Here is a 9,722-nt window from a genome sequence, read left to right as displayed (position 1 = left end):
TGTCTGGTCTGCTTATATAATGACTTTGCCAATGTCTGTTTGTCTGATTACGTGATCAGACAGACAGACAGTCTGTCTGTGTCTGTCTGATGAACACCCGTTACTGTGACATTCGAACCAGAGCGCTGAGGGTTCGCCGCGCATGTGCGTCCAACGCTGTCCATGCCTCGTCAAGCAGGCGGAGCCAGGAATTGGAAACTCTCGCTGACATTTTCAGGATATGCCTGCCAGTTCGTTTATCATAAGATTTGTTTCGATACCGCTCATATAGCCTCAAGTCGATCTTCGGATTTCGAAATTTGATTATTGCTGTCAATGCTAATGATCTATAAGTGTCCGTATATACTAAAGTGGTCTCGTTACTAGAAAGCACTGACATACATAATCAGGTCGTCAAGGAGACTCCCGGCGACTCTCTGACGATCATACAGGATCATGGCTGTGGTCTAATGTTTGCGCCAAGCAGATCCAATAAGGAGATGAGCTGATTGCAAACACTAGCATGGAACTTACTTGGATGAATATCTGCCAAAAGCGGACCCTTTTCTGCTGTTGCGAAACACAACTCGAGTTGAGGTTCGTGGTTCGAACGCTGACTCAGTGCCTTTGTTGCGCGTGTGGTGTACAGAGTTTTATATTTGCGCTGCAGTGCACACGCTACCATGCCCCCAGAGAACCAGGATTGAGTGCGAATGTATCTTGTTTCGAGTACTACTGTAAAGCATGGACGAAGAATGACGCAAATCGTCAGCACGAGATCATCAAGATGTGCTGTTAGGGTGACAAGGCCAAAGTACAGCGGCGACGCTACACCCTTATGATGCGATTCAATTTCTCGGACGATGACTTTCTTGTCAATAGTAGGAAGTATGCATCACAGTTACTAAATTATTTTGTACGCGGATGTAAGGTCCAACGAGCGCTGGCTACGAAATGGACAGACGATGGAGTCGGCACGAAAGACGTTCTTCTAGAAGGTGATCCAACGTTAATCAACACTCAAATGGGTAAGGTTCGTTGATGGCATCTCCTTGATGCCCAGAGCAAGAAAGTCGTCAAGAATCTCATCCGCTCTTTTATACTCCGAGTCCCAGCACTTGCCAATGATGATATCGATTGTCGATTCCTGACTCAGATTGGTCGGGTATCGTCTCTCACGAAATCTTGCTTGTATCAACTCGCTATGATCATGTGCGTTTAGCTCCGGAAAAGGTGGATGTCCATGATGTAGATGGTACAGCAGTGTCCCAAAGGCAAAGATATCCGTTCGCGGCGTAAATTCGTCGTTGCCCGCATCTGGATGACGTGATTTCGCATCCTCCTGAGACATGGCCTCCATCTCGACGCTGCCATCGTCTCGGTATAACTGCCCTTGGAGATCCCCGACCTTCGCGAACAATTTGGAGGTTAGGAAGATGTTGCGAACGTGAATGTCGCAGTGGATGTAATTCCTTCGGTGGAAAAAAGCCAGACAACGGACGATCTGGGTACTGATGAGTGACTTGTGGCTATCCGTCAAGACGAACGGGCCTTCAATCAGATCTTTCAATACTCCCCCTTCGCAATACTCGAGGAGCAGCCCATCTTCATTGAGGCCTTTGTATGTTACCAGATTTTCATGGACACCGAGACGAGAGTAACGATCGGCCTCCTCACGCAGGCATGACATCGAATCCTTTGTCTGAACGTGCGGGTATTTCAGCACGGTTTGACCATCGTCCATGAGTCCGACAAAAAAACATGCCGAAGTTGCAAGATAATCTTTTACACCCTCGGGCTTCCAGAATGAGACGTGATTGGCAAAGCCTTGCAGAATCGGATCCGTGGTCGTAGCCATTTGCGTGTAAAATATGGAAGACGTATGTCGGGCAAGTTGACCCCACAGACAACGGGATGAACAGAGGAGAGATCATTTTTCAACGTTGCTTTGTACAAATATCCTGCTGGGGCGCCCGGCCCGATCCCACTTCGGGCCCCGCTAAACCCTAGATCAGCGGCCCCAGACCCTTGACACAAGGATCGGCAACAAGCGAAACAACCCGACCCCCGAGATCGCTACCCATCGTCTGCAAACTCCGCCATCCTCTCAGGAATATTGCCGTCTAGCTGCAGCACTTTCTCATCTTTTCCGTGCGCATGATCTATTCTTGCATTGTCAGTGTGACCTCTACTAGCTGAGTCGCGAGTTTTGCGATGCACGAACCGTTAATCGTATTGGCATCGGGGACAATTGTGGCGTCGGTTCATCGATTGCTGCAAGACTTCAACGGCCGGCTTCTTGCAGCTTGCGCCTTGCGGGCAGACTGTCGGTCCAACGGACCCCGGTATGTCGTGCTTGGGGTTCGCTTTGCATTTGGCGTAGTTTGTTTTCCATTCTTGTTTGTGGGTGTGGGAAAATCCAGAGTCGGCCATTGTTTCGGGAGTATTGTAATGGAGAGCTGCAAGGCGCAATATTGACTTAAGTCTCTGTTCGCGGTACTAAGTTGTCCGCAAGACTTTTGTGAAATGAATGTGAAAGAAGTCTTCTTGCATCGGACTCCAGGTCGCCTTTTATCTTGAAAGCGACCAGGATGTCTTCTCGGGTAGCCCCACCAGGTTGAAACATGAACGTACATGTATACTCTGCAAGCGCCACCACCTAGGCGCCGGACGAATTACGGCGCATGGCCGTTCTCAGATAAGAGTCCAGCGTGCATATCATTCCGTCGGCGCTTAGTTAGCGAATACCATGCATGCGATGTGCAGGGGTGTGCAAAATTTCGCACACCCTTGCTCCTACAGGATGACTGGCCAGGCAGCCACGCTCTCGTGCGCTGAACAGCCATATGGGGAGGTCGTTGATGCAGACATGCTCGTGACCATGTTTGATCGGCGTCTCCAAAGAACACGAATATCAATGGTCTCCTTTCGCGTTGGGTAGATTTTCTCCCTTTCCAACGTCACGACGATACACCGCTTCCAACACATGCCCAAGCGCATCATGGCCAAGCGACTGGATGAATTCATCGGAACTAATGAAGAGTACGTATCATATCTTGAGCGAGAACTGCGTGCCGCGCGGCAGACCTTGCACGAGGAAGATTCTAGGATTACAAAGAGAAAACGCAGTTGCGACCCTTACTGGATGACATGCGCAAAGCAACTGGTCAGACAAACACCAATGTCGCAGGGCTGGACGTCGTCTCTTGAAGAGCACGGCATTGACAAGCTCTTGAAGAGTGGCGATGCGATCACCTGCTTGCTTGATACCAAATTTGAGTCTCGACTCTCCGCTCGAATCTCCACGGCAGAAGTGGGTGTCATCGACGAAACGGATGATGAAACAACCGCTTCCTTAAGGATGTATGCACGTACGACTTCGATGAGATTGTCATCTGCATCAACCGCTCTCGCCCTGGCCAACTTCCAGAAGTTCTTGGTCATCTCGGCGTGCGCTGTGTTGGTGGAGGGAGATACGCCAGCTGCAAAGGTGTACGAAATTGTCCGCATCTGCGTCGGAAACAAGTCAACCGACCAGTACTGCAAACGCACTTTGGCGTCTGCCAAATACCTGAACCAACTCATCGATTTCCTCGACATCCACGATTGGGGACAACGGGCGGCCGAGCTACTGCTACTTTGTGGGTCTTCCGGTCTTCCTCATTCTACACTCGCTCACATCTTCCAGGGAATCGGGCACCTTCTTACTACTTCAGCCTTTCTTGCTCACCAGTGAAGAGCCTCGAATACTTGAAGTCGCAATTGTGTCTGAAGGACTTCACAGCCACACCAGTGGGTAGGTCTGGATGGACGCCCATTTTCGTTCCGTCACTGGTGTACCAGATACTCGGGAAGCGCAAGTCGTAAGTTCAAAGCTGGATAGTGACTCTCTGCCGTATTAGGACCGGTCTGATTCTTGAAAAGGATCGAACATGTGAGCCACGTGCTGGGGTATCGGAAGGCACATCTGTTAGCGACGAGGGGAAACCCATGGCACGCTCGCCGAGGTCACGCTGAGATTCCGAGCGCTAGTGGACAGCTTCCTTATGGAGGCGAATGATCGAAGTGTTGGGATGTACTCACACGACTCTGCTCTTGGATGTATATCGTGCTTCCGGAATCCAGCGATTCAAAATTGGCAAACGGGCGCGCTATATGCGAAGCGAGAAGCAGATAGCTCGTCCACCACCAGTGGGCGGTGTAAGCAGGCTGGTATGTCCATCCACACAGACATCTTGACCACAACTCAGTTCGAATGGAAACCCGTTGTGTGGGCCAAGGTCTTCAAGGGCCAGGAACACCATGACCTGCTGCTCATGATCTATTCCTGGGCGCCTGTGCAAAGACCATGAGCTTTGGTCCAACATGGCTTTGAACCGACAGAATCCAGATGCTCTCAGCAGTGATCTGTCGACAGGAGCAACATGTCTTCCGACGTGTTCTGCGGCTCGCTTGATGTTGTCTTCGTCCTGGCCGAGGTATCAACATGATGCCCACACAACACTGTGCCTTGATCTCCTCACCTCCAACCACATGTTTGCAATCGCCGCGACTTTTTGGTCCAATCCTTCTTTCTCTGGCATCTCGTACCAGTCTTCATGCCCAGAGTACCAGTCGGGCGTCTTTGCATCTTCCGAAAAGGTGATGATGTCGTCGATGAAACCAACTGGTGTGGACGAGCCGATGGCATTCGTGTAGAGGTCCCGCTGGACGCTAACCTCTACAGAGTCGTCGGTGACACGTATTGTGTGTTGCATTCCGATGCGGTGAGCTGGTGGAATTCTTCTTCGGACAGGTGACGTGAAAATAATGACGATGATTACAGTGGCGGGTCGGCACGGCTTCGCCGGAGGGGCATGGCACAGCGATGTGTCCCCACATCATCTTATCAATCCGGAAGCTATGCAAGCTTTACGGTCCCCGTTGTCGGCTTTGAGCAATAGCTAAATTACGTCGTCCTTCCTGCAGCCATAGAAATAAACGTGATCTGAATGCGCATGATACTCAGAACTCGTACACGTCGAAAGCTTCTTGATGTGAGCGATGTGATCGTCTTCAGCGGTGCATGGCAGATGTGACGCGGGGATGAATCGAGCATTGTAGAAGCTTTCCCCACTTCGTACACAAAAACACTGCGTGCACGCGTGACGCCGTTATGACGTAGTCTCTTGTTTATTATATAATCATACTGTACTGTACTCAAGCTACTTAGCTTATGGCAGGCCTGGGCTATATCCCCGGCACTTCTCGGTCTTCCATATGTGCTCTCGTGTTGGTGTTTTGCATAGAGTCCTGCTCGCCATCCCGCCTTCACCAAGACGCCACGGCTTTTGGGCTCACTACCATCCTACTAGTTCTCGCGTGCGGTCACCACTGCTGACCCTCATCCCCAGCTCCTTCCCTCAATCCTGTATCTTCGGGGTTTTGCAGGCCGGACGCCTCCGGTGCTCGAGGCTAACTCTGTGTTGTCCATGCTACCTTTCTCTTTGGGCTTGCATGCCGAAGCTGAACCAAGTCCAAAGACTGAGTTGCTTGTTATGCGCGCACCTTTGATGTACAAGGTGAAATCAGCTCATTGTCGCTTTGCGCTGACGCGTAGCATCTGCTGTGCTTGTCGTATTATCTTCAAGTAGGTCGAGCCCATGTGGCGCTCGTACTGAGTGATTTGTCCGACGTGACTCATTTCATCTCATGACTCGGTGTATGGGTCTTCCTGCGAGAGCTTGCGGGCTCATCGCGCTCTTGTGTGTTCCGTGTGTGTCTTCTTCCGACTCTTGCTCAACATTGATAACGAGTGGGCGTAGTGGATGTCAGCGGCCGCGTCACAAGCGGCATCTAGGTCGTGTTGTCCGCAGGCCCGCGATGCGTACAGGTCTTGTCGTGTCGTGCACAAGTTTTCCGACGGCTGGGCTGGGCGGTCACTACGACCGTGTCGGGATATGTCCATAGTGAGGGTTGTCGGGTGATGAGATTTGCGAGACTGCCACGTGGGCTAGTCGCTGATCTGGTCTTTTGTAGCACACTTGGTTTCACTGCATATGCAGCTACTCACACTGGACACCACGTGAAGGTGTGGGCTCTCCGTGCTTCGGCAGGGACATGTGCTGGCTGGGGGATGCGTCTCCCAGGCATTCGGCACGGTGAACGATGAAGTATGCAAGCTTTTCAGGCTTGGTCGTTCAGCGGCGACCGGACGTGGTGTCGCAGGCTACAACAACACAAATGCAACGACGACGTGGGTCAAATTAGACCTCCGGGCCGGTCGACGGATATGAGCATATAATTTCCACAGCAGTCAACTCGGACAACTCCGCAATAACGCTCGGACCGTCCTGCTCCAGGAGCAACCAGGTCCGAGCGTCCATCTGTGCTCGGCTACTGCCGCTTCTGAAGAAAAAGCTATTCATCACGTAGATACTGAGCCTTCTAGGCATACCTGACAATGGCTGCCGTTGTGCGCCCGCCGTCGCACCCGAACGAGGGCGCGTCGCCCGCGTTGACGCGTCCAAGCCGACAACGCGTCTCAGCACCGAGGTTGATTACCGCAAACTGCACCGAGGGATATTGGCAAAGGAGACAGCTCTGTTTAAAGCATCTAGAAAGAGCAGCGAAACTTCAGAGTCTCGGCTGGACACTGTTTTGAAGGCCATTGCCGGCGTGCGCGATTCTGTTGACGAGCGCTTCGCCCTCGTTCAGGAGGCCATCGAACACGTACCGGACATCAGCCAAGTGAAAGAGACCGTATCGAAAGAGGTAGGGAATGTCGTGCCAGAACAGCTTGAAGCTACCGTACAACGCGAGATTGTAGATGTCGTCGGCCAGGAGATCAAGAGAACTGTGCAGGAGCAGGTGAGTGAGGTAGTGCGTCGAGAGGTGAAGAGTGCGATACAGCATGAGGTCAAGAGCATCGTCGAGGAGAAGGTAGCCGACACCATCAAGCAGCACGTCACTACTATCGTGAAAGAGCAGGTCACCACCATTGTTCAGCAGCAAGTCACTTCTATCGTCCAGCAACAGGTCACATCTATCGTCCAGGAGCAGGTCACAGCCATCGTCGAAAAGCAGCTATCTAGCATTCAACCATCGAGCACTCAAGCATCTAGCCCAACTCCGTCGTATGCTGACATCGCGCTTACCCCACCAGGCAGTCAGCCCAATAACTTGCGGACGCTCTCTAACCAGACGACCCCGTCGACGTTGACTGACACACTGTACTGCACTGTGGATGTGTCCAACGTGGAAGAGGAGGAGAGGGACAGGGCGAATGCGAGCACAATCACACAGGAGGTCGAGGAAGGCATGAGGAAGGGTGACAGGGGAAGTGGGTGGCGGTGTGTGGCGGTAACGAGGGACCCTCGCAATTGCTACCGTATTCGCATCACCTGCCGGGACGAAGGGGAGTTGGCTCGGGTCAAGTCTGTGGCCGAGAGGGCGAAGGCGAGCGGAGCGCGCGTGCTGCGCGATCAATGGTACCCCGTCAAGGTGGACAACGCGTGCAGGACGGCGGTGCTGGACGAGAATGGGGAGTTGCGGATCGGCGCGACGGAATTGATGGAGACAAAGAACGAGGTAAAAGTTGCCAGACTGTCGTGGCTCAGCCGCAGGGATTCGCCGAAGGCGTACGGGTCTATGGTCGTGTACGTGACGAAGCGCGCCGACGCAGCGAGGCTCCTGGACGGCCAGTACTTCAACGTGGACGGAGAATCGGCATTCACCCGAATGTTCGAGCCCAGACGCGGACCGATGCAGTGCTTCAAATGTTTGGGGCTTGGCCACAGGGCGCTCTCGTGCACCAGACCGCAGGTGTGCAGCACGTGCGCCGAACCAGGCCACCGTCGCAGCGAATGCCAGGCGGACAGTCCGAAGTGCGCGGTATGCACCGGACCACACGAATCGTCTAGCCGCCAATGTCGGATTCTCTACCCAGCAACTAATGTCTAGGTTGATGAGGTTCTTGCAACTGAATGTGCAGAAGCAACGCAACGTGCAGCACAGCATGATGAATGACGTGAGTTTGAAAGAGTACGCAGCGTTGATGGTTAGCGAACCACACGTTTTGGAGATGGATGGGAAGTTGACGACGAGCCCAATGGGCCACCAAGGTTGGACGGCCATGCTACCCAGCGGAAGGCATGACGGGAGGTGGGCGATCCGGAGCATGCTCTGGGTGCGCAGAGACATCGAATGCGAACAAGTAGAAGTGCCGTCAGCGGATCTCACGGTGGCGCTACTGCGTCTGCCAGATCGATCAGTGCTGGTGGCATCCGTGTATGTCGAGGGCGCGAATGCGTCAGCACTGTCTCAAACGATGGATCTTCTCCGTGAGGCAATCCGCAGGGCTGGACGCCGCGGTGGGCCGCGCCTCGACTTGGTCATTGCCGGGGACTTCAACCGCCACGACCAATTGTGGGGTGGAGACGAAGTGCTGCCGCAGCGTCAAGGGGAGGCAGACCCGATCATCGATTTCATGGGGGAGTTGAGCCTCGAGAGCTTGCTGCCCCGAGGTACCAAAACGTGGCAGGACAGTAGGTATGCGACAACGATTGATCTGATGCTAGTGTCACAGGAGCTGGCGGCGAGTGTGATGAAGTGCAAGAGTCACGACACAGAACATGGGTCTGACCACCGTGCGATCGAGCCGACATTCGATGTCGACCTCCCAGAGCACATGGTCGAGCCACGCCTACTGTATAAGAATGCGCCGTGGAAGGAGATCAGAGAACGGATCGCTCGAACATTGCAGCAACAAAGCCGGGGTGTCACGGTTCAGGAGCAAACCGATCGTCTGGTGCATGCGGTTCAAGAAGCAGTCTTCGCGATGACGCCCAAGGCAAAGTCTTGCCCGTACGCGAAACGATGGTGGACCCAGGACCTGACGAAGCTCCGGCGGGTGTTCACATACTGGAGGAATAGAGCTCGAGCTCAACGACGCGGTGGAGAGGCATTTCCGACGCTGGAACAGCAGGCTCGAGCGGCGTCTAAGGAGTACCACGATGCTATACACAGACAACAACGGACGCACTGTGATGACTTCCTGGCGGATGATGCCAACACCTGGAAGGCAACGCGGTATCTGCAGCCAGACCAAGAGTCTAGTTGGTCGAGAATCCCGCCCTTGCAAAAGGCGGATGGATCACTCACGAGGAACACTGCGGAGCAAGCTGAGCAGCTGCTCGCGACCTTCTTTCCGCCATTGCCCGAGGATATAGAGGAGGAGGGGGACAGACCGCAGAGGACAGCAGTTACCATGCCTCAGCTGACGGAAGAAGAGATTGAGAGCTGTCTCACGAAGACCAAACCGTGTAAGGCAGCAGGGGAAGACGGACTCCCGGCCGACGTGTGGAGGCGAGTATGGCCGGCGGTCAAAGAGAGTGTTTGCCATCTATGCCAAACGTCTTAGACTGGGGAGAGTTGCCATGGCAGTGGAAGGTCGCCAAGATCGTCCCTCTGAAGAAGCACCGCACCAACCCTACGCACCCTAGTGCACACGGCAGGCCCCGCTTCATCCGCTGGACATAGGACGATGAACACTTGGAAACACAGCTTCAAGGAAACCCGCCAAACGCTAACCACAAGAGTCCGAATGAAGAACATGTGTCATATCGGATGAGAACTAGCGCCAGAGAGGAGTGATTTTTCGGTTCTGTTAGGCTTTATGATTGGGAGAAACACAACGTACGTAGCGTAAACAGTCTGTTGCCCTTTAGGTGCTTAGCGCCGGGCGGAATAAATTCATTCATTCG

At 53.4% G+C, this 9,722-nt stretch overlaps 3 protein-coding genes across 3 annotated transcripts; 1 reads left to right on the top strand and 2 right to left on the bottom strand.

The window, feature by feature from the left end:
• Window positions 1-988: 988 nt before the first annotated feature.
• Window positions 989-1,837, bottom strand: WHR41_09460 (uncharacterized protein; the record flags this gene model as incomplete). Its single annotated transcript, XM_069378063.1, has 1 exon — window positions 989-1,837. One exon carries the CDS (start codon window positions 1,835-1,837, stop codon window positions 989-991), a length of 849 nt encoding a protein of 282 aa, XP_069224925.1.
• Window positions 1,838-2,844: 1,007 nt separating this feature from the next.
• WHR41_09459 (uncharacterized protein) lies at window positions 2,845-4,150 on the top strand. Its single transcript, XM_069378062.1, has 3 exons — window positions 2,845-3,620; window positions 3,668-3,842; window positions 3,904-4,150. Exons 1-3 carry the CDS (start codon window positions 2,966-2,968, stop codon window positions 4,037-4,039), a joined length of 966 nt encoding a protein of 321 aa, XP_069224927.1. The 5' UTR covers window positions 2,845-2,965; the 3' UTR covers window positions 4,040-4,150.
• WHR41_09458 (uncharacterized protein) lies at window positions 2,979-4,967 on the bottom strand. The gene is made up of 4 exons (XM_069378061.1): window positions 4,503-4,967; window positions 4,063-4,448; window positions 3,551-3,925; window positions 2,979-3,489 (listed from the first exon to the last, which is right to left on the bottom strand). The coding sequence occupies exons 1-2, from the start codon at window positions 4,734-4,736 to the stop codon at window positions 4,131-4,133; spliced, it is 552 nt and encodes a 183-aa protein (XP_069224926.1). The 5' UTR covers window positions 4,737-4,967; the 3' UTR covers window positions 2,979-3,489; window positions 3,551-3,925; window positions 4,063-4,130.
• Window positions 4,968-9,722: the final 4,755 nt, after the last annotated feature.

This window comes from Cladosporium halotolerans (assembly GCF_011745625.1).
Source record: "Cladosporium halotolerans strain TM138-S3 chromosome Unknown Sca142, whole genome shotgun sequence".
NCBI classification, from domain to species: Eukaryota; Fungi; Ascomycota; class Dothideomycetes; order Cladosporiales; family Cladosporiaceae; genus Cladosporium; species Cladosporium halotolerans.
The sequence above is the reverse complement of the archived record's forward strand: the minus strand, read 5'-3'. Positions and strand labels throughout refer to the sequence as shown.